Raw genomic sequence first — 27,465 nt, 5'->3', positions numbered from 1 at the left:
CTCTTTTTCTGCACCATTGATGTGTGTGTGAACTAGGTGTATAATTGGTTAACTATTTTCTGAAGCTATAAAGGAGAAATACAAAGTCACAAAAGAAAAGGTATTTCAGCAATCTGAAGGATGAACTAGTGGTTTAATGAGAGTGAGCCATTAACTATCTATTTTATACTTTTATGGACATAGCCATAATCAAGAAATAGGTGCTTCCAAAATTTGAAGTTTCTAATATTTTATTTCCCAGTACATTTTCATGTAATTTTGCAATAAAAATACAAAGATGAGTAAGGACCAGTTACAAGAAAGTGGATGATAACTTTGTACCTCAATAAAATCTACAAGAAATTATATATATAAAAAAAATTCCTTAATATCAATAAGAAATGTAAAAGTTTTAGTTTGTCCTCACACTGGACAGTAAACGGTGTATTGACAGGAAAAACCTGTTCCGATCAAAGAAAATCTGTGGTCATAATTTTTAAGAAAAATGAGAACTGGTGCAGAACAGATTGTGCAATTGCAATGGTTCATCATTCAGTAAATAATTTTCAGTTGAAAAGAATGGAGGATGCTACGCCATCACAATTTTTCTCTCTCATGAAACTGTGTTCATGTTATGCTTTAGCACATTATTGGAGGAAAAAGAAAGGCGAACAGAAAATCTGCATGTGAATAAACTCGGTAACTGTAAAAACTTTGCAAGACAAGTTTCACAACTTTGGCAAGCATTTGTTGCATCTTATAAATTAACATAAAAATGAAAATGCAATTCAACTGTTTAATGAATATAAACAATACAATTGATCCCAGTTATTCAGAATGGTGTAATTGTTTAGAAAAATTGGGCAATAAAAAAAAATCAATACCCTTAAGTATAATAAATAATACAAATTAGAGTTTATTATGGATGGGGTTGACCTCGAGTGCTAGTTCCATATCTACTTGGGATATTTGTAAAACCAGTCCTGAATCCTTGAGTTGCTCCCATCCCTGGAATTCCAAATCCTTGATTGAATACACCGCTGTATGGTACAGATCCATGATTTAGGCCCAATCCATAGGGTCTTGTCTGAGTGTTTAAAAGGATGACTGGGTTCATATTTTTGCCCGGTGTGTTAAAAGAAAATTCTGGAGGTGGACTGGTAGGTTTAGCTGGAGTAGATGTAACAGGATTCATATTATCAGGAGCCTTTAAAGGTGGCATTGGAATAATATGGTGATCTGAAAGGTGCAACATATTGTTTGCAATAGGACCAGATGTTAAGGTAGGTCTGATCCAATCATCTTTGAAAATCTGGACAGTCAAAGTAGAGACTAGAGTATACAGTCGATTAGTCACATGAGCAAGTACCATTTGTTCATTAGCATCTCTTCGAATCCGTACATGTACTGATCCAGCCTAGAAAGTGAACCAAAACAAAACACCAGGCTGTAATAAGTCTTTTATGTAGAGATCCTGATTTGCATTAAACATTTTAACTGCCAGAAGAGCTAAATAGCATCTTATCCTGCACAAAAGTGGAGACTATTATGGAGCCTCAATGGAGACAACTGAACAGTCACAATTAATTCCATGATGAGGACAAATGTCCATGATGCCATAACACTGGAAATGGTGACAGGCTGATATTCATATTATTAAAACAATAGGCACTTGGTGTTAAATACTGTTTATAGTAAACAGCTAATAGAGAGCAGCAGTAACATGGACTAGTGCAGGTGTTGAAAAGGAGAAAAGCACTGAAACAAACCCAAGTTAAGGAAAGTGTGTCAATGTGCTGCTGCACCTGTAACAGGTGAGCTTGAAGATAAGGTAAGAACAGCAGCGCTGCAATAGCAGCACACCGACTCAGAGTTTCATGTCTGAAGCAATTACACTACTAGATTAAATCTGTGTGTGTTGTGTGCCTGCCTGACCCTTACTAATATTTTTATAAATTCTTCCCTCTCCCATAACTTGAACTAACACTGCAGACAACAGTGGAAAGAAATAACAGTTTCTTCCCTCATTTGCCTTTTGCATCCATGTCTAACAAAGAATGCGACCAACAGCAAGTACATTTAATGGCTGGTTTTCTATCTGGTAGCACTAACTATCAAGAGCGTGGGCAGAATTCCAACTTCCAGTGCAGAGTGGAAGGCAGAAGTACAAGCTGAGGTGCAAAGATTTTGTAAATATGTGTGGAAAAAGAACCCATTGATTCCAGGACACTGCATGATTTCAGTAGTTCAGTAACAACTGGTATTTCAGATAAGCAGATTAGGTGATTACCTTTCCTTTTCACCAGCAAATTTGGCCAAACAAGCAAATTTGGCCAAACAAGCTCATATGTTTTCAGGGTATGGAGAAAAATAAAAAGGAGAGAAAAGTTTTAAAGGACTCTTAATTCCCTGACTGCCATTGAGTACCTGATTCTCCACCTTAGTTTCAGTAATAATTTCCTTTGAGAGTCCTGTAGTAAGAGGGACTAGCTAATGATCAAGACAGCTAATATAAAGGAAAGCTAAGCTATGAGCAACAGGCAGGACCCTGCTCATGGAGTTTGGCATGAACAGGACTGATAGTGTAAAACATTAATTGGTAATAGGCGCAGGTGTAGAAAAGTAATTGGTACTAGGTACCGGCTGTAAAACAGTAATTGGTATAGGGAAGAGGTTAAAAGCACATTTCAGAAGAATGGTAACACCTTGTTAAAAAGGACTTGGTATCACACTCCTCACAGATAAAAGGGCCATACCAACCAAGGTTCAGGAAATGGTCTAAAATAACAACATGATGAATAGAGATATTTTAATTGAATCACCAGGTGCAGGATGATCGGTGGTATCTAGGTAACATCAGAAGATGGAAACCTGATACACCATGAGTGATGTGTAACTTGTTTGTACCTGTATATAAAGTTGTCTTTTAGAGGGTCTGTCTTTGTCTAGCCTAGGAAACAGTAGGATCTCTCATTGTTAGGGGGTAAAAATGTGTAGTGATTCAGAAGAGTCTGACAACAATTACTGTGTAATAATAAAACATAGCCAGCACCTTCGATTCTTATCTGATTTTGTGGTCTTTGGGGGGGCTCTCAGAGTCTGCTATGTTGTCTACTTGCGCAAAATCAACACTACACACACACACAGCCAAATGGTTATCACTGACGGAGCAGGAGACCTGTCCGGACACCATGTCAGTGACTCCTGACTATCACAAGTCCATTTTATATCACAGAATAAACAGCAGCTCTTGGGAAGCTTTAATAAACTTCATATTTCCATTTAGGATCTTATTAGGTGCTCCTCTGTAGTAAAAACAATTATAGTTCTGTTTTAGGATAGTCAGTGTCAACTCACAGAGGCATGGCCAAACAGGATTATGGATTCACTTTAAGACAGAGGTGATTAGGGATAGTTGCTTTTATTAATCTCACTAAGTCACTACTATTACAGGCTCAATACTGCCAGATGGTTACACAGCTACTGCAAAGTGATGCATCAATAAGCACAAGCAGAGCAATGCATAAGAGAGCAACAGGCACTTAGAAATGCTTACGCCCCTTCAGTCTACAGGGAGCCCTGTTCCTGTCACCTCACACCAGGCCACAGTGGTCGTGGCTCCAGCTGGGGGAATCCAGGGCACCCTCCGAGGTCTAGGTCCCTGATGAGACTCCCTGGGCATGGGACTCCCTGTACTAATTATACTATGTTTACCGAGAGTCCGCGAACTGGCTCAATGCCGCTCTAAATGTTCCCATGGGACTGGGAACAGAGGTCAAACTTGTTTATCACTTAGTAGTTTCCCAGCTCAAGGTATGGGTTAAAGCTGATAACACCCAGCTGCTGTTTGCATTTGCAGAGTACAAGGTTTTGCCAAGCTGTGTACAGCTAGGATGGAAACTTCCATCCCGGGCCTATTAAGCTGCAAGACCCACATATGACTTTTTGTGTGACATAGAGCACATACGTTTCAGGAGAAGAGACCATGTTTTCCTTTTCACTTCTCATAGCTGAGCTTTTTTCCCCTCCTCAGAGACACTTCAGATTAATTTCCCCGTAAGATAAAACCACAGGAGAATTCAGATTAACCATATCAATTAATTTGGCACTAACCACTGATGACATTTGGAAGAATTTTTCAGGTCCAGAGTAATAGCTTTACTCCAATGTTGTTGTAGAAGTTAATAATTACCACACCAAGAAGTTTCAACTCTAACACCTTCTGTCAAACCTGAAAGCTGATTATCCACGCATTGTTCAAAGCAAAAATTTCATGGACAGAGCACTTACTAAAACAAAAAATTTACAAGGACCAAGATATAATCTAGCTGATAGTAAGAAAAGTACATTGCTGAGAAACATATTAATTTGCTGTTAGTGATATTGTTCTCTCTAAAAATAAAGTAGTTCTACATTTGTGATACCAATCTGAATTGCAACATGCACTTGTTTAACAAAAGATTATTATGGTGGATCTGTGGCATGATTCCTCTGTATATAATCAACAATTGCATCTTGTTCAGGGTGGGAGAGAGGATTCCACACCTCACTAAGTTTTCATAATGCTGCTGCAATTGGTGCAAATAAATATATAAATAAATAAATAATCCACTCAAGCTTTATTTTACAGGAAGGGGGAAACTATTTTATGGCATCTGAATTTCTAAATTCCATTTAGAATAGTAAGAGGGATCTCATTTATTTTGCTAAGAGATTAAAAAAAGAAGTTTCCTTTCAAAGAATAAGACAATATGGCACAAAACATACCAAAGTACCAAAGCCCAATGTCCAGAAATGCTCATTTCGAACCTCCAAGACACCATCCAAAGTGGAAACCTAATTTAAAACACAAACATGTGGTAAATTATCATTAAAGAATATGTTTCAGTCTTTTAGAAATGTAAGTTGGTTTAGAGAGAGAACTCTAGAGGATATTGTCAATATTTCATTTGCGCTGTGTATCTTCCTTCAACTAAATTTTCATAGGGGACTTTATTGATGATGCCACCAAACTCCTAGATATATTTACAGACAATGTATTTCCACTATCTTCAAAGCCAAGATCTGTTTTTTCAGACACTTCCAGCTCTGTTGTGAATTCCTACCACTCCTCTATTTGTTACAGGCAGTCCCCGGGTTACGTACAAGATAGGGACTGTAGGTTTGTTCTTAAGTTGAATCTGTATGTAAGTCGGAACTGGCGTCCAGATTCAGACACTGCTGAAACTGACCGCCAGTTCTGACTTACATACAGAATCAACTTAAGAACCCCAGGCGTCCCCAAGTCAGCTGCTGCTGAAACTGATCAGCAGCTGATTCCAGGAAGCCCGGGGCAGAGCAACTCTGCCTGGGGCTTCCTGTAGTCAGCGCTGGTCAGTTTCAGCAGAAGCTGACTTGGGGACGCCTGGGGCAGAGCAGCTGGGGTGCTACTGGACCAACCCAGCAGCACCCCATCTGCTCTGCCCCAGACGTCCTGATTCAGCCGCTGCTGAAACTGACCAGCAGCGGCTGAATCAGGACCTGGGGCAGAGCAGCTGGGGTGCTGCCGGGTTGGTCCAGTAGTGCCCACAGGCGCTGCAGGACCAATCGGCAGCGCCCCAGCTGCTCTGCCCCAGAGTCCAAAACAAAAGCCTGGTCTGCTGGGGGGGGGGGGGGAGCACACTAGCTGCGCCCCCCCCCCCCCCCAGCAGACCAGGGACACGGGGAGCAGAGCCGCAGCGGCAGCGGGGTGCCGCGCCTCTGAGGCTTTGCTCTGGCAAAGCCTCTGAGGCGCGGGACCCCCCGCGGCTGCGGCTTCAGTCAGGGTGCCTGTGGTCTGCTGGGGACCGTCCCCAGCAGACCACAGGCACCCGGACTGAAGCCGCAGCCGCGGGGGGTCCCGCGCCTCTGAGGCTTTGCCAGAGCAAAGCCTCAGAGGCGCGGGACCCCCCCCGCGGCTGCCGCTCCAGTCAGGGTGCCTGTGGTCTGCTGGGGACGGTCCCCAGCAGACCACAGGCACCCTGACTGAAGCCGCAGCCGCGGGGGGGGTCCCGCGCCTCTGAGGCTTTGCCAGAGCAAAGCCTCAGAGGCGCGGGGAACCGCCGCTGCTGCCGCTTTGACTGAAGCGGCAGCAGCGGCGGTTCCCCGCGCCTCTGAGGCTTTGCTCTGGCAAAGCCTCAGAGGCGCGGGAACCCGCCCGCTGCTGCCGCTTGGGTCCCGGTGCCTGTGGTCTGCTGGGGACGGTCCCCAGCAGACCACAGGCACCGGGTCTCATGCGGCAGCAGCGGGGGTTCCCGCGCTTCTGAGGCTTTGCTCTGGCAAAGCCTCAGAAGCGCGGGAACCTGCCCGCTGCTGCCGCTTGGGTCCCGGTGCCTGTGGTCTGCTGGGGACGGTCCCCAGCAGACCACAGGCACCGGCACCCAAGTGGCAGCAGCAGCGGTTCCCGCGCTTCCGAGGCTTTGCTCTGGCAAAGCCTCAGAAGCGCGGGAACCCGCCCGGTGCCCCTGGTCTGCTGGAGACGGTCTCCAGCAGACCAGGGGCACCGGAGCAGCTTACGAACGGGGCTTTCTCGCCCCGACTTCCGGGGCGAGAAAGCTCCGTTCGTAAGTGCGGATCCGACATAAGTCGGATCCGCGTAAGTCGGGGACTGCCTGTATAATATAAAAGGCCCCTCTTTTATGCCTTCTTACAACATATTACTGCAAATCCCTTCAGCGATAATTAAAAAGATTGAATATCTATTTAAAGATCTGTACTAACGTAAAAGCTTCAACGTTTCTATAAGACATATCAATTGTACTATCTTTAGATTTTAAGCTTTGTATTTCTCTACACACACACACACACACACACACACACACACACACACACAGTGAAAGTGTAAAATTCTCATATGCAGTCCAATTTATCTTCTGTGAGATGAGCACTTGAAATACTTGTAGGTTCTCACTATATACATTGAGCCTTTGTACTGAAGTTCTTTGCTGTGCACCTCATGTAAGGTTATACAGTAACTTACCTCTCTAATAAGTTTATCTAGCTGACCAATCACATGTGGTGGGGTTGTCTGAAAATCAACAGAATTTTATAAACAGATGATAATTTGGTCTTAATTTTAAAATTTTATTAACTTTATTACAATCTACAGTTAGCAGTATAGTCATTTAAATGTAATGTACTTGATTAGATAGTTTACTAAACTGACAATGCTAAGAGCATATATAACAACTAAGAAACAACCCAATTAAAATATATGCTGCATCTGTGATTGCAACTATTCCATGATAAATTTAATGTTAGAAATTTCTTTGGAGTATAATCATGTATCATTTCTTTCTTGTGAAAATTTTCATTTAAATGTTTAATGGTGGATATCATTAAAAGGTACATTTTTAAAAAGATACAGTTAAAACATTTTCTGGCACTGTCTCACCTGAAGTAGGACTTTTCCACTGTAGACACTCATAGGATACATGGTGCCAAATGTCATCAAAGCAATAGCTATCGCAGAGGCTGTATCTACAGCAAAATAATTGCTGAAATATGAAGGGTAATTTTAAGTGACATGCTTGTTTCCTAAGGTATCTGCAAAACATATGCCTTTTCTTTTAAATGACCACCAGAGAGAGAGAGAGAGCGCGCGCACACATGCAAAAATTCACTAAGCACGTGAATCTGAAACACACAAAATGCATCTCAAATTGTTACGGTTCATGTCATGTGAAATTTCAGCTTTTTATCACATGACCAGGGCTTGCAAGCCTAAAAGGAGATTTTCCATGAATTAGATCTTAAAAATACTTATCTATTTAAATAACAATTATACGTACTTAATTTCAATTAACATATACGTAATGCAAAGAGCTAAAGCACCAGCTAGATCAATCAAGACAAAAGGATTCATTCGTGGAAGGAAGATGCTGCTCAGCCCTGGAATGATTCCACATAGACTGCAACAAAACAGAAAAAAGAAATTGTCAGCTACTTTTTGTAAGGGCTGAAAAACTAGAATTAGAAAGCTACACTTGCTATAATAATAGATGCACTTTGAGGATCATGCATGTAGCTGACTGGGTTAAAAGTACACTGGAAGTTAAATGATCCTCTTTGTTGACTACAATAATTATTTTCAGGCCTAGAGCCATTTATGTCCTCTCCCCTTACTCTAGTGCTTTGTGAATGGAACATCCCTATCTTTTTCATTTTTATTACATTTGGACTCTTTCACAGTTTTAAATAAAGGTTTCTAATCTCACAAGGAAACACAGGAGACAACATTACAATGAAGTACACTAGAGCAATCAGTCTTCCAGAAAATATTTCCACAGATTTAAATTGTGATCAAGTGTTATACCCTTTTTGTCAGCAGATCTGGCTATGTGTCCTACACCCTTGCTCTGCAAGCCTCTTAAAATATCTGAAAAAAATCACACCTTCCAGTCTTTTTTAAAGACAGCTTTTATGCTGTTTCCCATAAATACTGGGCTGCCATACTATAACTCAACCTCATAGTCTTGTCTACCTAAATCTTTTAGACATTAAGCATTTCTCCCTCCCCAATTCTCCACACCACAGTAGTCCTAGGGTTGTTCTTCCAAGACCTTCTATAGTGGTAAAAACCATTATTTTTCTTTACATTTGTAATTTCTTATTATGCAACTTAAAAACTCTTGATTCTTTGCAACAGAATTGAGATGAGATGCACACTTTGAAATGTGACCTTCACCATCCTGCTCCTTGCTACAGAGTCCTTTTCATCTTGTCTCAGTTAATATGCACCCTTAAGAGGTTGGTCCAGTAAGGTACTTTCCATTCAGGTTCAGTATATGCTTAATCATACTGCAAGATCAGGACCAAATTATTTAGCTGAATAATATTTAGCTGAAGGATTAAAAATATTTAGTTGAAGGATTAAGCTCTTTATGACTGCAGTAGTGAGCACTTTTTTACTCCATCTTTTATACATGATATCAGCAATGGGCAACCTAGGATAGTGACTGGGCTGCATGTGTGGCCCTCCATCTCAGCGGGCTGCAAGATTGTCATAAGCAGGAGGATCTCCTGACATAGGGTCGTTTTTCTAACTGTGTTTGTGTAGCTAGAATTTGTGAGGTATGCTGACTGAACTGGAGCAGCACCTTGATTAGATGCAGAGGGAGCATGCGGCTCTCTCAGTCTATGTTGTGTGCAATCAGCACACACTTAACTTCACATGCCCTTGCTTTATGTGCATGTCACTTTTAGTAATGCTGGTTGGGAAAAACCAGTGGAATACACAGACAGAGACCAATGGAATCTGGCAACTCTGCACACGGGCAACAGTAAGTAAAATGTCTTGTGGTCCACACATAGAACTCTGATGGGCCACATGCAGTCCATGGGTTGTAGGTTGCCCTCCACTGCTTTAAATCATATTGCCTACCCCACTTCTGAAATGCTTTAGGGAAGAGGTAGGCTTTGCAGTACGTCCAAAAAGTTATGCAATATGGCTTAACATACCCCATTACCTTATTTTAGATAGACCGTTTTACAGTATTTGTGCTGCTGACAACATGCAATATACACAGGGATGTCCAAGAGTGAAAAATATTTACATTTTCAACATCTGGCAACGGCTATTTGAAAATTATCTTTATTTGGCATTCAGTGTCCATTTATACTAAAAGGGTTAGCAGCCAAAAACCATGACAAAAAATGTTTTGGTTCTTGGAAGAGAGACCATATTGTAGCTCTGCAGCCAGTGGGGAAAAAAACCCCTGATGCCTGGAACTCAGAGAAAATAAAAGGAAAAAATCCTGAGAGAACACATGTGTGCCTGGGTCTGTGCCTAGTCTTTTTAGAGATCTCCATCGTCCTGCTGGATTAAGTAAGATGTAATTAAATATTTTGAGGGGTCAAGCACCCTCAAAGGCTGCTGAAAATGTAGTTCAGACTGACCTTGCTTGAGATAGAATTATCTTCAGTCATTTGAGGAATATTACTCAGATGTGCCAAGTAACAGAGAGCAAAAACATTTTGATACCAAACTTATGTCTCAGTGCTTGATCAGAGAACCCTATACTACATGATGCAATTAAAAACAACTTGGTCTGACATAAGAATTACTAATATTGACTTAAATTAGCTATTTTGAAACAACATCATGAAGCCATACCTTCTGCTAAGATCTGCAACATGCTCCTGAAGCCAACTCGTACTAGCAGCTTCACAAAAACACAAAGGCACCAATTATAATCAGTTCCCCGTTCATCTTAATAAACTTAAAGTGTGTCCTTTAAAAAATAATGCAAAGTAGTAGTAAAAAATGAGGAATTACCCATCTTAACCTTAAATCACAATGATCAGAGAGTTTCAAATTTCACCTCAGAAAGGAGACATTGTCTGGCCTGTAGTTAAAAGCCTTTTGTCATACATCCATTGGATTAATTTCAAGAGTAACTCCTGATTTCACTGTTTAATACTGCCTTTATCCTCTAAAGTAATATAAATTTAAGTTTTCTGTGGGAGCACACTACTTGAAAACCCTCCCTTTCAACACACAAACACACATGCACACAACTGTGTGAAGAAAAAAATAACCTGAGTAGTCCTATTGACATCAATGGGACTTTGCATGCAAGTAGCATTGACATCAATGAGACTGTTCACCAACATAAGGAAGGGGAGCACAGTCTGGCCCCATGTCTATGTTGCAAGGAAATGTTTGTAAATACTGGCAGCTACAGCATTATCCACCCTAGAACACAGCATCTGAATTAGTTGTGAGAGAAGAGCTACCACTTTTAGCTATTTAATTTAGCTCTTCTAAACAAATTGCAAAATGAGCCCCTACTCAGATGACAGGGTTGCATCCTAAAACAGTGGTCCCCAAACTTTTTACCTCACATTCTCCCTTACACTTGCTCATGCCTCCCTCCCAGGAGCAGGGACATAGCTTTGGGAAGAGATAGGGTACAAGGTAAGGGAGCCAAGGCTGGGTTCGCAGCTGGGGGCAGAGGTGGGGCTGGGAGTAGAGCATCGATCAGGAGCCAATGACCACAGCTGGGCCCCAGGGTGGTGCTCCCTCCCTGCTCCACTGGTGGGAGCCAGTCTGGGAGCCCACAATGCCACTTCATACTTTCCTCCTTGCCCTCCTAAGGGGATGTGCCCCACAGTCATGCAATCTGGAGACTGAATATGGCCCACATTATCTATTTGTGGCTTCTAGACATTCAGATTTTCCAAAATCTACACTTTTATTTTAAGTAAGATTGTAGTTCAAGGCTGAAGAAAAACTCCATCCATATTTGGAAGATTAACTGCTGCAATGATGTCTGCCTGAGTCTGGACAGCATGCAATAACGGCTTGGAGGCATAAGCTTTCTCATTTTATTAATCTCACGGGTACATCAACTTTAAAGACCCTTCAGTGTCACTCAACTATTTAATTACTGATGAGGTTAGTGACTGTAAGAGTAGGAGTGAAGCACACCGGGCTGAGAATAGGGAGTTGCTGTAGGAAAGGAAATGCTAAGAAAGGAAAGGAGACAAACAAAAATGGGAGAAAGAATCAGAAACAAAGCAGAAGTTAAAGTGAGCTTAAAGGGGAAACATACAGATTTTCTACTGAAGTGATTAGTGCAACAAGACACTGAACAAATAACTAAAAATTCAGTTACTCCACAAAGGCCAAATTCTCCTTTTGACATCTTCCTTGGAAACTTCCTCCTAACACCAGCGGGAATTCCACCATTCATTATAGGGAGCATAAAGACCTGACACCATATACCCCAGCCCATTTCTCATCAGCTTCTCTTCCAAACAAGTCAGACATGCCTGCCATAAAGTATGAGGTATGATTAATCAGTAGCACAAGAGTAATGTTTTTGCTACAATGTTTATACAAGAATCTATACTTTTTAAAAATCCTATTCCAACTACAGTAAACTTCCGATAATCTGGCACCTTTAGGACCCAGGGGGTGCCGGATTATCAGAAATGCCGGACTATCAGAAGGGGGGGCTATGAGGGGTCTGGAGTGGGGTGGGAGGGGATGACACCCCAGATCCCTCATAGCCCCCCTTACGATAGTCCGGCTCTGCCCCAGGCGTCCCTGATTCAGCCGCTGTTGGTCAGTTTCAGCAGCAGCTGAATTGGGGATGCCTGCAATAGAGCAGCGGGGATGCCTGCAATAGAGCAGCTGGGGTGCTGCCGGGTTGGTCCCGCAGCGCCAAAGGACAGCGCTGCGGGACCAACCCGGCAGGACCCCAGCTGCTCTGCCCCAGCAGCGTCAGTTTCAGCAGCGGCTGAATCCCAACGCCTGGGGAAAAGCAGCTGGGGTGCTGCCGGGTTGGTCCCGTAGTGCCACCCCTCAGTGCTGCAGGACCAACCTGGCAGGACACCAGCTGCTCTGCCACAGGCGTCCCCAAGTCAGCCGCTGCTGAAACAGATCAGCGGCTGATTCCAGGAAGCCCAGGGCAGAGCTGCTCTGCCCCGGGCTTCCTGGAATCAGCCGCTGATCTGTTTCAGCAGCAGCTGAATCTGGGACCCCTGGGGCAGAGCAGCTGGGGTCCTGCCGGGTTTGTCCCACAGCACCGTCCTTTGGCGCTGCGAGACCAACCCGGAAGCACTCCAGCTGCTCTGCCCCAGGCGTCCCCAAGAGCAGCTGGGGTGCTGCCGGGTTGGTCCCGCAGCCCCGAGGGGCAGCGCTACAAGACCAACCCGGCAGCACCCCAGCTGCTCTGCTCCCGGCTTCCCCGATTCAGCTGCTGGTCAGTTTCAGCAGTAGCTGAATGGGGGAAGCCTGTCCGGCTGCCCCAGCACTTCCGGGTTCCTGATGGTGCTGGACCATCAGGAGTCCCGGAGCATTGGATGCCGGACTAATGGAGTTTTACTGTATTTTCTCTCATTTAAAAATGTGTTTCAGTGTGCTTCAAACACTGGTGTGCCTTGTGCATACGTTTTCATTTGATTGCTACAGCAATATCTAGTCATGTTTCTAGATAGAAACCTAACAAAGCCCATTTATGCTGTAGCAATTTAGACTGTTTCAATACCTGGCCTTAATCATGTCCTACATATATACCCAAACCATTTGACTAAGTCATTTTTTCACAATCCTTTTTCATTTACACTAGCCTAAACAATTACAATCAGCACATTAGGTGTGATCACCTTCTTGTCTATAGCTCTACTTCCTCCATCTGAATACTCCATCTGTCTTTGTTATAATGAAGAACCATGTCCTATGACTGTTTCCCATCACATACATTTTAAAATGTTTGTTTAAATTCATCACAACTTTCTGGTTCTTCACATAGTTCATTATTTTCCTATTTCTTAGTGAGATCTCTTGTCAAAAGCAAATCATGAAGGTAAATGTAAAACTTTGCTAATTCTCACTTTAAAGCTAGCCCACAAAACTCAATTTTCCCTGAAAAAGGTAGACCCCCACCCCTCCTACCTGTAAAAAGACAGTTGTAAAAAGTCTCAGATTAAGCCATTTACTTTCAAAATATACAACAAATAAATAATAAATAATAAGCACTGATATAACCATTTACATTTATAAAGGGGAAACACTAAAATGAATCCTCAAAAACTCTTATAAATATTATTGCCTCCATTTTACAGAGGTGGAAAATGTGGCATAGAATAGTTGAGCTTTAACCAGCAAGTTAGAATTTAAGAGTTCCTACCTCACAGCTTTTCTACATTAGTGCATTACATATAAAATACTGTAAGTAAAAGTAAACTAGCCAAAAAATATATATATTTTGTGATGCAACAGCCTTTTTACGAAGTTTACTTAACTTATAAATTTCCACAATGTTCAATTAGTGACAATTGTGATCCCACTGTACAAAGAGTAAAAACCTCTAAGGAATAAATTGCATAAAGAAGGCAGTTTTTAACAACCACATTAAAAAAAAGCCACCTTTAAATGTTTGTACAAGTCAGTCTGTACCATTGTAAGATTACCCACATTAAAACTGTACTGGTTAAATAAAAGAGCTAAAACAGAAGAAAAAGAAATGAATCTGTATCTTAATGTAATCACACTGGGGACAGATTAATGTTCCATCTAGCCCAGTAGCCTATCTTCTGACCGTGACCAGTACCAGATGCTTGCAACAAGGGGGAAAAAAGTAGAACAATTATCTAGTGATCTATTCTGCACTGAACACTCCCAGCTTTTGGCACTCAGAGATTTTGGGACACCTAGAGCATGGGGTTGTATCACTGACCATCTTAGCTAATAGCCTAACTATCCTCAGTGAACTTATCTAATTATTTTTTAACCTAGTTATACTTTTGGCATTACAACATCCCCTGGCAAAAAGTTCCACAAGTTGACAGTGAATTGTGTGAGGAAGTGCTTCTTACATTTGTTTTAAACACCTCAAAGTAGAAGTGACATCTAAAATTACACTTAATTTACTATATCGATAATAGTGTACTACTCTCTATGTACCCTATGGACTTAGTACATGACAAACGAGGAAACCATCTCTAATTCAAAACCTTTTAATTAGAGTTATGGAATTATTAAAGATTACATACACAGCAATTATGTTTCTTATCTAACAAAAATATATTTGGAAGAAAACAATTAACATTCATTGTCTTTCCTTGATTCTTGTCACAGCTCATTCTCCACATACCTTCAGACACATAAGCAAAAGGCTTATTCCTAATGGAAAGCATTGTAAACAAGTTGAAAAAGAGAGCCACAAAAGTACCAACCAACAATCGTCCCCTAAAGAGATGAAAAATAGATTAATCTTCAATTTTCACAGTATCCACCTGTGATGTTACAAAGTTAAACTTCCATTCATGAAACACTTCTGAACATCTTCCATTATGATAATTGCAGCTGAATATTTAATAACCAATAGCATGCACTCATTTTAAAATACGTTTATAAATTATTATTTGTATTAAAATTAAGCTTACTTCAATATTTAATTAACTGTACAACTTCAAAGAGACACATTTTAACAAATAAAAATAATTAATAGAAGCAATAATACATGGAACAAATATGTAACAGCTTTTCTACTCTCTATTTATGAGCTCATATAGACTAATTTGTAATTGCATGCCACAGATTAAAAGTTATTACATACAGTGTGGAACACAGAAATATCAATGTACTGAAAACAATTTAATATTAGAAAAGCCACATTACTCTTTATGCTAGATAAAGAGTTAGATACAAAAGGAAATTAACAAAAATTATAATTTCATATATAAAAATCCAATCTTACGTGTGTATTTCAGGTTGTTCCAGAAACCGTTCTGTACTACAAGAAATAAATTGTCAATTTTAGTTCTATTCACTGAATTATATTTTAAAAACTACCTACATAAAGGAAAGATATTTCAGTTGCAGTCACCTAAACCTACAAATAAACTTAACAAGTGGGATACCAAATAAATTAAGGATGTTAAGGACTAGTTGACCATCCAATAAGCAAATGCCTTACTTGACAGAAGTTAACGGGGGAAGTCTCTTGCTTGTTCCCCCACAGACCGTAATGAAAACAGGAGAAGAAGGTTTACTTCAAAGAAGCAGCGCAGCACAGCTGAGCTGGGGGAAATCAGTTGTACTATGCTGCCACTTTGAAACCCTAAGACAGAGTTTCAAAGGGGCAGCTGCGGCACAGCTGATCTGCAGCTCAGCTTTGTGGCGCTGCCCCTTTGAAATGCCGAAACAGCATTCCACGGGGCAGTGCCCTGAAGCCCAGGGTCAGCTGCAGACTCCCCAGTTGATCCCAGGGAATCCCCAGCTGACCTTGAGCTCTACAGCACAGCCCCTTTAAACATCGCCTTGGCATTTCAAAGGAGAAGTGCCGCCCAGCTGAGCCGCAGATCAGCTGTGCCGCAGCTGCCCCTTTGAAACTCTGTCTTAGGGTTTCAAAGTGGCAGCATAGTACAACTGATTTCCCCCGGCTCAGCTGATCCGCAGCTGATCCCAGGTTCTGCTGAAACGCCACATGGAACCCGGGGTCAGCTGGGGAGTCCCCCCACTGGGGACTCTTGTACATTTCACAGTAGGCACACCATGTGCAGCCCAGAGTCAGCGGGACTTCCTGCTGCCCAGGGCTGCTCGCCATATTCCTCATTCCTCCTTTGAAATGTACAAGAGCCTCAGCAGGGGCTCTTGTGCATTTCAAAGCCATGGAGCCCGGGATCAGTGGGGGACTCCCCAGAGGGGGCTCTTGCACATTTCAAAGGAGGAATGCTGAAGTACCTATTGACTAGTCGAGTAGTCGATGGAAATTCCATCAACTACTCGACTAATCAATTAACCGCAATTTATCATCTTTAGAATAAATGTCATTTTTATGAATACACATGAAGCAATTATTCCAATATGCTTGGTACCAAATTGAAACAGGGTATATTTTACCACTTGAGAAAGGATAAAGAAGGATATAATAAACCTCTAAGTAAAAAGGATGTTTTAATGAGGACATATATCAGTTATTCTTCTAAGTCTATGAGCAATAAAAAATAATTCATCTTCAACTGTAGCAGAGAAAATCTGGGATAAATATTAGAAAACAGTAAAATACAAGTAAGGCAACAGAGCAAACTGTTCCAGATGAGGTACAATTGTCATTGCAGGAGAAACTCAAGGGCATCCAGCTATTAAGTATAGTCTAAAAATCTAAAAATGTAGTTCTGCCAAAGAGACCACTAAAAGGTCTCTCCAACATCACATAAATATGTAAAAAGCAGACAATATTTTAGAACAAGTTTTAGCAGGGAGAAACTAAGCCTGAATTTGAAATATCATCCCCATGTAAAGAGGAGATGATTCTGCCAAGTGCTCAGCTGCCATCAATTCCATGAAAGTCAACAGGAGTTCAGCAGTTCTGAAGAGGCTATCAGAATGTAAGCTCAAAGGCAAGCAAATTCAATGTTACATCTGGAGACCTTACATGGCTCTAACACTGCTGTTATCAAAGATCAATGCATGGCATGGCACCAATGAGTCACAAGATCAGTGGCTGTGTTAGGCTGTTATAGCTGTAGGCATTTAAAAAGAAAAAACAATTGGTGTACATGCACTACAGGCAATATACAGATGCAAAAATCATGCAACCTTCTAATGGCTTCTAAAAACAGTTTTAAAGCTAAGCACTTGAACGAACAATTATTCTTCTCTGACTTGCTTAACTTTTTAATAAAAAATAAACTACAAAAAATTGACTAAAATAAATTTTGTACATGGAACTGTTTGTATGAATATGGAACAAATTTAGATGGATCGATAAAATAGGATCTTAAAATAAAAAAATAGACAAACCCATACATTAACTACTACTTCTACTATACAATTACTTTATATCATAACTATGGTGCTATTAACAGATGAACACTTGAAAATACTGAAGTTAAATAATTGCACAAAATTATCTATTTTCAGCATTGCTTCTTTATTTCAGTGATTATGTGGTAAGATGTACTGACTTGCTTATTAAGTCCTCAATAAAGTACCCGGAACACACAATTAGTTGGACCATTTAAGTTTTTCCTTTAATCACATTCATAATGCTTTTATAGTCCACGTATACAACAAACAGTACAAATCAGCAACATAAGCTAATTGCTGTGAAATGATGTTGCCTTTAAGAAATCCATGACTTTCTAGTGATTATTCTTCTTTTGTAATATTTTAAACATGTATGTACTTTACTCAAGCTGGAGTGGAATACCTTTTCATATTAGAAAGTCAGATCTAAATCATAACAGAAACAGTACACCTTCTTACCTTTCTTTTAGTATGAAAAGAGCTCCAAGTTGTGCCAGAACTGTGGAAGCAAATACTGCTAGTACTTCAAATCTCTCAAACCTGAAATTTGAGAAATAAGTTAAGAACACTGGACAATATATTAATGGGGTTTTCATTTTGGCCTGTGGGGGAGCAAGCAGGAGACTTTCCCCTGTTAACTCTTTCAAGTAAGGCAGATGAAAATGAATCAGAACTTTAAAGGAGGAGTAATTATTTCCAAGTTCTGTAAGCCAACAATGCTTATACTGTAACATGGATAATTAACTTATTTGAGAGCCACAGGAAGGTCTCATTCCATGAAGGATGTCACAAGAAGAAGAGAGAAAACTTGTTCTTCCTGGCCTCTGAGAATAGAACAAGAAGCAATGGGCTTAAACTGCAGTCAAGGAGGTTTAGGTTGGACGTTAGGAAAAAGTTCCTAACTGTCAGGGTGGTTAAACGCTGGAATAAATTGCCTAGGGAGGTTGTGGAATCTCCATCTCTGGAGATATTTAAGAGTAGGTTAGATAAATGTCTATCAGGGATCCTCTAGACCAGTGGACCCCAACGCAGTGCCCGCGGCCACCATGGCGCCCACCGGGCCATTTATGTGCGTCTGTCAAACAATCTGGGATGGCCCCGCCCCCGGGTGCATGGCACAAGCGTGGTGCCGGCCCCGGCGCATGGGCGACCCCTGTCCCGGGATCGCAGCACATGCGGGTGCCGACCCCGGGCGGCCCCTTCCCCAGGGTCACGGGGCATGCGCAGCCCCTGCCCCATGGCGCTCAGCACATGCGTGGTCCTGCCCCCAGGTGCCCAGCAGCCCCAAAAGGTTGGGGACCACTGGTCTAGACAGTACTGGGTTCTGCCATGAGGGCAGGGGACTGGACTCCATGACCTCTTGAGGTCCCTTCCAGTCCTAGTGTTCTATGATTATAATCCTCACCATAAAATTAAGCAATTTACCTCTATCTCCATCCCTATCCAAGAACTCTTTTTAGATTCTCGATACCTGTGTCTTGATTTATGAGATACTATAAATATTTATTCTACATTAGTGTGCCTACGTACCAAAACAATGGGCAAACTATACATTATTGAATAAATGCAGTAAGAAAACTAATGGGAAGGGAGTAAAAAATTCTTATTGATTATGAACACAGATTTTTATAAATGGGAACTCTTTAGAAACACTGCTAATACACTTGCATGTATTTTTCATGGCACGTTAAATAATTATTATTGTATTACTAGTAAGGCCCCAGTTGAATTACAGGATTATCAAAAAATTACAGCTGAATTATGGACAAGCCACTAGGATTTGTAAAAAAGTAATAACGAACTTTGTTTATAGTAATCTTTTGCTGTTGGCAGCTGCTTGGGGTCAGAGCAAGAACATGAGGCTGACAGCAAGGCTTTGGCCCCCCACTCTCAGCTCTGGGGTAGTCAGGGGCTCGCATTGTCAGCAAATGTGCCCTCTAATCTTTTCCATCCATGTGTGGAATAAAATGTTTATATGCACTGAGGCATATGTGAATTGCACCACTGGTAGAAACACAAAAACCTAGCTGTGAGTGCTCTGCTGATCACTGGGAGGCATCAGAATTTCTCCTGAGCATCCACACAAGTGCATAGATTACAGGGAACACTGCTGTCAGCCTGACGCACAGCAGGGCTCCTGCTGTTAAAATTGCAGAGGAAGCCTAATATTGCGGAATCCATAATTTAGTCAGTATTGCAAGTAGAGCCTTACTTATTTATTAGTGCTTACCCAAATGAATAGGCTGGACTGGGCTTCTTCATCATTACCCAGTAGTTTATTAGGCATGTTATCAAACTAAAATAAAAAGGAGGAGGCGGATATTAGGAAAAATCAACTATTACAAACTAAATAGTTTATAGAGTAAATGTATCCTAGTTTTCAGAATCCACTCTCAATTTGAATATTTCCATAAGATTTCGGTTACACTTTGGACCTAATTCTGCAATCTGTAGGCTCACCAGGATTTCCTCGAATACAATACAAGTTTTGACTGTACTTGGAGTATGGAACAAATCTTTTCTGTATGTTTTAGGTCAGAGCACAGCTAATGAGTTACGGTGAATCTATAGTCAATACAATCCTTTAGATCAGAGATAACCTCATGACATAAAAGATCAAAGGGTGCACTAAAGTTAAAAAGGAACATCATCAACCTTCCCAAATAACCTTATTATAGTCCCAATGATGCTGGGTATCACTAGGGATGTTAAATTTAGATTAATCAACTAATCCAATAGTTGATGGAATTTGCATCAACTATTCGTTTAGTCGATAAGGGCTCCTCCGCCTTTGAAATGTAGCAAGAGCCTACCGGTAGGCTCTTGCTACATTTCGAAGGCGGAAGCGCCAAGGGGAGCACCGGGTCAGCGGGTGTCCCTGCGCTCCCTTCTTTTGAAAAGATTTCAAAAGCAAAGCACAGGGAGATCATGGGACCAGCAAGGGAGACTGAGTTAAATGTGGATCTTCAAGGGGTCAGGACAGAGGAACATGTGTGACTAAAGCTGTTCTGGGAATGGATGAATCGCCCCTATCAGCAGGTATGAATTATCTCTGCTTGGTGGGATAGTAACAAAGTTGCACAGCAAGAAGCCTGCAGCTGGGCTCTGCCGGTGGGGGGCAGGGGGGGAGAAACGTGCAGGCATCTGGGCTGGGGAGCCTCAAGCAGCTCTCAGAACCCCCCAAATCCCCTCCTTTGGCATCACCCCAATACTCCCTTGCATTGCACACAGACCCCCCCCTTCAGCACTGCCCAAAATACCATACCCTCCAACTGCACCCCCATTTCAGCTCCCCCTCCTCTCAACAGTGTCCTCTGTCTGGGAACCTCAAATATAGTAACCTTAAAGGGGCAGGGAAAAAAAAACAAAAACAAACAAAAAAAACCTCACACCTAAAAAATTGGTGGGGCAGAGTTTTCCCCTAAAATGTGCCCACCTGGCATGTGTAACACACTCAGATGGAAGTGCCTGACAAAAGCATAACAGAGAAACAGGAACTGGATTGTTGTAGAATCTTAACACACTACTCCTGGGGGAATCTTTTTCATTGTTGATACTGTTCCAGACATACTTGCTGACAGGTATTTTGAAATAAGTTATCAAAATAATTGAAACTGGTATGATTATATTGGGTTATTTTTACCAATATTCAGAATTGTAAAATGTTGTGCACAGATTTTTAATTTTTTTTGGCCACAATTTACCCAAGAGTAATACAGTGCCACTGCTGCAGTTTTAATAAAAGGTAACCCCAAAGTAACTCCACCATGAAGCCTCTAAGGGTTTCATGCCAGTCCCAAGCCTGGATAAAGGAGGAGGTTTGGTCAGATGAGTGTCGATGCGCTGATCATGAAACAATACGAATGAAACTATGATAATGAACCCCAAAGTATTAATCCTAAATCAACCAAATTTATCTTATTTCCATAAGGTTTGTTCAAGACAATACAAGATATTGTCTGTCTATCACACATTTTCCAGCAGACTCCCAACTTTTAGTAATCTTAGGTCACCAATATGTCAACAGAATCTTTAAAAGTGACTCAGTTTCTCTTTTAATGAGCTGAATTGATATGTAACATCTTGTGGGAAAGAAAACTGCCTCTGTTCCTGAAGAATGCTTGGTAAATTTGCAAAAAATTAATAAATATAATCAAGAAACTATAATGCTTACACATGCTTAATTTTACAAATACTAGTAGTCACATTGAAGTCAATGTGATTGTAGGTTCTGGCCCTTAAAACAGAAGTAAAACTAAAAATCACTTCCCCATCCTTAAAGCTAAACAAACACATTTTACAAATAATACTTGTGAAATTGGTGGTGGTAAAATTTTCTGAGTCAACCAATCAAAGGAATAATAGCTTGGCACATAATGTTGCTTTTGTTTTCAATTTATTTTGTTACAGCAATGTAAGGCAACCATGTGCAGAAATTATAATATAGTTGATATTTTTAATTTTTCTTAGAGCTGTAATATTAATCACTGTTTTCTTTTAAGAATATGTTCTATTTGACACAATCTAATATACACTTAATCTAAGTCACTGTTAAGGCAACTGGTCAGTTCTTGCATGTATTTATGAAAAGTCATGAATAACTCTGTATTTGGCACATAATAGTTATTCGTTATTTTTACCCTCTATCAAATTTAGAAAAAATTATACTCTCACAATTACTGATACATTTAAAAAGTTTAAAAAAACGTACCTGAAAAGATTAAAGATTGTCAGATAAGTATAGGCAGTTAAAGCTGTGAAAACAAAGTTTTACACTTAACGCTTTACATTATAAGCAATAAAGAATGCTGTATGTGATTTTGCCTTAAAAAAATTATGTTCCTCAATGTCTCTCTGACACCGCTATCTATTATTTTCTACCTGTGCAAATACTTTTTGCTGGAGAGAGAACTTTTAATCTCAGAATATATTGAAAATGTATGTCTTAAAACTGTTGTATTTTTCTGTTTGTAATGTACATTACAGGTCGTACCTCTGAAAACCGGTACTCTCTGGTCCAGCAAAATCCACTGCTGGCAGGACCACACATTCTCCTGGACCAGAGAGCTCTGGAACCTAATGGCAGAAGGTCCAGCATCCCAGCCAGGACTGGAGACAATGGGGCCGGAGGAGCTGCACAGTAGTGCTGGGGGTCAGGGACTAGAGAACCCCAGCTGCCCGTGGTAGCGCAGAGGGAGGGGCTGGGGAACCCCAGGTGCCAACGGCAGCACAGGGTTGGCAGCCATAGAAGTCTGGATGCCTGAAGCAGCATGGGGTTGGGGGCTGGAGAAGCCCAGGCACCTACAGCAACGCAGGGCTGGAGGAATCTGGCTGCAAGCAGCAGCATTGGCTAGGGCCAGAAAATCCTGGCCACCAAAGGCAGCTCAAGGACGGGGCCAGCATCAGCAGAACAAGGGAGAGAGTAGAGGGGGCCAGAGGCAGGAAGCTGGCTCGCTCAAGGCCTGTGGCAAGGGAAACTTCCCCATGTCTGGCAAATTCTGCCGTTCAGGACCAGTCAGGTCCCGACGATACCAGAACAGGGAGGTCCAACCTGTACTAGCTACTCCAATTTAATTCAATAATAAATTGATTAACACAAGACTAGTTCTGTGAAACATCATGCTTAGTTACTGATAAGCACGCAATAATAAACAGTTAAGCCTGGAATTTAAACCCGGAAGGGGAAAAAAAAAATCATGAAATTCTCAGTTAAGGTTTCCATCCCAACAGTAACAGCATCAGCTTAATGTATATTGATTATAATAAGGGATGGATGAACTGGCTCAGCTAAGATAGAAACTAGAGCAACATTTTGATATTTCAATTTTTCAAACTGAAATAAGAGTAGAAATGCACTACATAGTAAAAATATAGGCACTGTATCTGCACTGCAGATACACAGCAACATTTGGTGTATTGTATGTAAAACCAGGACACATACTGTAAAGCTGCCTGGAGAATATCCAGCCAAATACTCATTGATTTAGAAGAAGCCCATTGCTGCTACATCACAGTTGGAGTCTCCACTGAAGTCAATCAGACTACAGACCGAGTAAAGGTTTGAAGGGTTAGTACTAAGATTCTGAACTCTGCATCAGGGCTACTCAGCACATAGCCCATGGGCCACATGCAGCCCGTGGCCTATTTGTTTGTGGCCCATGGGAGGGAGCCAAAACAAAAAAGTTGTCAATATAATGGTCTTCTGTTGATATGTGTTTTAGTAATTAAATTCTTGGACTGTCATTGCGCATTTAAAGTGCTGTCATATAGGTAGAAATGGGATAAATATTGCATTTTACTAATATCAGCAGAACTGACTTAAATGGGGCCTATGTGTTGTGTAGTCTTGCCTTAATTTTTGTATTCATGCCCAACAGTGTGAAAGAAGCTATTTGCATGTATATGCAATCACACTTAAGCCCTAGGCATATGATGTGAGTATCATTGTGGCTGTCAGGGCTTCCAAAGTTGAGTAGCCCTGCTCTACATGAAGGAAGCTCTGGAAGGATCTGCAGAGAAAGCGGCATCTGACGCACTTGTGGGAATAGTGAGAACTTTGAAGATTCACTGGCCACGTGCAGTTTCTAGGGCTTACAGAAAGGGAATTGTCCTAAACTAATTATGCAGTTGCTTGAAAATGGATAAAGTATGAGGCCAATTGCACAGCCATCTAATTCTATTATACTCAGAGCCCTGCTTGTTTATTATGCTAACACTTCAATAAATTAAAACTCAACAACAGACAATTATTTAGATGCAAGAACAGAACATACCTATACTGTTAGTAGAGCTGCACCACATAAGCAGGAAACCGGTGCATATTAAATTAACTGCACCAAACAGCAAGATCTTCCAGGACTGTTAATAAGAGTAATTACATGAGTAATCCTTTGGTTTAAGACAAAAATACAATAAAATATGCCTGGCTTGATTAAAAAAATTGGCAATATTTCAATACACAAATAAACTAACAATCTCTCCCACCCCTCTGCTAACTTTATGGGCAGTCTGACAGTTCACTTTTAACAGCATCACGGTACATGCATCATGGCACATCAGCCTTAATACACAATTCTACTTTGAAAATTAACTATGTAAAAATGCCACCTCATTGCATATCTGCTGACTTAGTGATAAAAATGTTGTTATTCTTTCATGTACATTGATTAAGAAGTTTCTTTTCACCTGTGCATCTCCATGTAGCCAATGGACTGAACTAATGGCACATGGGGCTGAAATTGAAAACAGTGAGGCTGCACAGGTGCAAACATATAGAACATTTATTTGTGGTGATAACACAAACAACCCAGCTTGACTCTCAGATCCATGGCTGAATTTGCAAGATGCTCAGTTAATAACCACATTTTTACTTGTAAACTGAGTACTGCTAATATGGACAGCAGGGGGATAAGGAGAAATCATTCTCTTTGAACAGACAGAAGGGAGCACAGTCCCTAAACTTTAAGCTTAATCTTTCCCCAAAACAGGGGCTGAATCCAGCACTGTTCACAGAGGCACCGTTCCTTTCTCCCACTACACTGGAAGTTTTATCTAAGAAATCCAGGATTTAGACCCTATTTTTATTGAACAATTCAAAGCAACCTTGCTAAGTTTTACTTCACATACTCACCAGAACATAATTTAGGTTGATATCAAATCAAATATCATACAATTTTTCTTTATAATAATTTATCAAAGTAAAAAGCAGGTATATAAATGTTGTGACTAGGGTGATAAATCTGACAGTTTTGCAAAGCTGCTTTAGAATTTCCCCTTGAAGGGTTTAAATCCTATCAAGATACCACTGTGCAGAACAATCCTTGTTGTCCTTTTTTGTTGTTGTTGGTTGAGGTCAGAGGTCATAAATTAGTTCTGCCTTAAAGAAATGGGAACTGGATAGAGCCTTTTACTATCAAGAAGGCATTACCTATTTCATAAAGCTTTATGAGCATCACATATTTGAATTAAAATTATACGCAAGGCACTCAATCAATGGCAATGGACACCACAAATTAGTAAGTATTTAAAATTTCTAATAAACTTAGTGAAAACAATGCAGGTGCAGTAAAAAAATATTACTACTATTAGGACGGCTAGAAAAACAATATTTACTTCACTAATTCTTACATTGTTCTCCAACCATTCTTCAGATATATTTTAAGCCATTTTTCAAATTGTGCGATTAATGCAATGCACGTACTTAAGCACAAGACCATGAGCCCAGATAAATGTTTAACTGAAAATATAAATTAAAATGTCTACTTAACTACACTATTGAAACTGCAGCTAGGAAAGAGTAAAAGACTTAACTGGAAAATTAACAGTTACTAATCATTTAGGCACAATCATAATTAAATTACATTTGTAATCCATTTTAAAAGTTAACTTACCCTTTGATCAGCTGCTACCAACCTAAATTCCTGTGTTAACTTGCTAGCTATTGTTCTTTGTGATTTCCGGAATAGATGTATTGTCCCCTTTAAAAAAAAAGGGGGGGGATATTAGTTTTCTTCCTGTTCAAATCATTATTATGTTGCCTTTTTATTCCTAGGAACTACTGTAGCTCCTTTGTCAAGAACTTTGTAATCAATTGAATAGATATTACTTTCTGGTAATTGTTGATTGTCTTCATGTTTCTCACCACAAAGAAGCAACATTGTAGATAATGAGTAACATTGGGGAGATGGCACAATCTTCAAAGGAGCAAGCAGCAAAAAAAAACACTGAACTCTTGTCAACCCTTTCCCAATTTTTTCCTTATAATCTTTTCTATCCTGCTCAGCAGAGTGGATTGATTTAAATCTAAGTAATTAATAAGTGATTTAAAACAGGATTTAAATCAGCACGTAGAAAATCAACTTACATTGCTGATTTTATTCTTGTTTGCATTTGTGGTTTAATTATTTTCTGAAGATATGCATAGTCGATTGGTACAACCATTAAAAACATATGGATATGCAACCAAATATAATCTTTGTACTAAATTTGGATCTTCTTGCTAACATGGGAGGATACACTATATGAATTATACAGCTTCACACACATTTATTCAGATTCTTACTTTTTACATTTTTATTATGTTAGGAATCGGTGACTAACATTTTATTTACTAGAAAACATTGTATTCTGAATTTGTATCAAGCTACATTTGAATGATTAGCATTCAAATTAATTTTAAAATATAAAAACAGCATTTATAATTGTCTTTATTAAAATTATAATGAAAATTAATATAATATGTTTTGCATTTAAAATTGATTTATTAAACTAAGGCATTATCTGTCATTAGTAAACTGACATTGTTTCCGGACACTATGGGCTACACTTCGAAAGGTGTTTAGGTGCCTAACAATGCAGGTAAGTGCCAAGCAGGATTTAAGACCCTAAGCAAGTTAGGTGTCTATCTTGCTTTGAAAATCTGGTCCCGTGCCCATCAAGTTACAGGTTAAACCTCTAAAATCCAGGACTCTCTGTTCTGGCAACATCCATTGCTGGACCAGAGAGCCCTGGCTAGGTTGGCATTGGGGAGCACTGCCCAGTAGCAGTAGGGCAAGCACGCTGAGGAGCACAGCCCTGACTGGGGCTGGCAGTAATGAACACAGCCCCACCTGGGCAGGCATAGTGGGGAGTGCAACCCCACCCAGACAGGAGACAACCCCAACCAGGATTTGCTCCATAGCATAGCACTGGCTGAGGCCAGCAAAGCAGGGAGTGCAGCCTCAGCCAGTCCAGAGGCAGCAGGACCGGCGAGCAGGAAAGCAGCCCAGACTGGTGCCCCAAGTGTGGTGGGGAGCACAGGCGCAGCTCCAGGTGGGAACACAGCCCCAGCAGGGCCGGAAGCAGCAGGGCCAGCAGCAGAGAGAACTGATAGCTGAGAGGGAAGCCTTGACCTCCCCTGGTCCAGCAAAGTCCATGGTTCCGGACCGCTCAGGTCCCAACGATGCTGGGACCATGGAAGGCCCACCTGTATTAGAATTAGCAAATCTCAGCCTTTCCCAACTGGTTTTCACAGACTAGAAGAGAGAAAAAATTTCCTGCTTTTTCAATTCCTAATCAATTTCTCAATTTAGAATGTACAAGTCTGAATAAAGAAAATATTCTCTCAACCTGCTAGCTAATCCCTCTCTCATTGTCTGGATCCTCAACTCCAAATTTCCTGCAACTGTGAAAATTTCATCTGACAAAAAGTGCTTAAAAGCCATAAT

The 27,465-nt window shown here is 40.8% G+C and overlaps 1 protein-coding gene across 2 annotated transcripts in view; it reads right to left on the bottom strand.

Annotated features, from left to right (window-relative positions):
- Window positions 1–212: 212 nt before the first annotated feature.
- Window positions 213–27,465, bottom strand: part of SLC30A6 (solute carrier family 30 member 6) — a 30,276-nt gene continuing 3,023 nt past the window's right edge. The window contains exons 2-14 of one of the 2 annotated variants that reach the window (XM_006135219.4): window positions 25,651–25,737; window positions 24,034–24,118; window positions 21,972–22,014; window positions 19,491–19,556; window positions 17,720–17,800; window positions 15,207–15,242; window positions 14,601–14,695; window positions 10,112–10,160; window positions 7,788–7,907; window positions 7,391–7,493; window positions 6,977–7,024; window positions 4,747–4,815; window positions 213–1,396 (exon numbers count right to left, since the gene is read on the bottom strand). In XM_006135219.4, coding sequence (XP_006135281.1) covers window positions 899–1,396; window positions 4,747–4,815; window positions 6,977–7,024; window positions 7,391–7,493; window positions 7,788–7,907; window positions 10,112–10,160; window positions 14,601–14,695; window positions 15,207–15,242; window positions 17,720–17,800; window positions 19,491–19,556; window positions 21,972–22,014; window positions 24,034–24,118; window positions 25,651–25,737 — 1,380 coding nt within the window. In that variant the 3' untranslated portion in view covers window positions 213–898. The remainder of the gene's footprint in view (window positions 1,397–4,746; window positions 4,816–6,976; window positions 7,025–7,390; window positions 7,494–7,787; window positions 7,908–10,111; window positions 10,161–14,600; window positions 14,696–15,206; window positions 15,243–17,719; window positions 17,801–19,490; window positions 19,557–21,971; window positions 22,015–24,033; window positions 24,119–25,650; window positions 25,738–27,465) is intronic. The other variant, XM_006135220.4, reaches the window with a different exon arrangement.

The sequence above is a fragment of the Pelodiscus sinensis genome, chromosome 3 (genome assembly GCF_049634645.1).
Source record: "Pelodiscus sinensis isolate JC-2024 chromosome 3, ASM4963464v1, whole genome shotgun sequence".
NCBI lineage: Eukaryota > Metazoa > Chordata > Testudines > Trionychidae > Pelodiscus > Pelodiscus sinensis.
The sequence above is the reverse complement of the archived record's forward strand: the minus strand, read 5'-3'. Positions and strand labels throughout refer to the sequence as shown.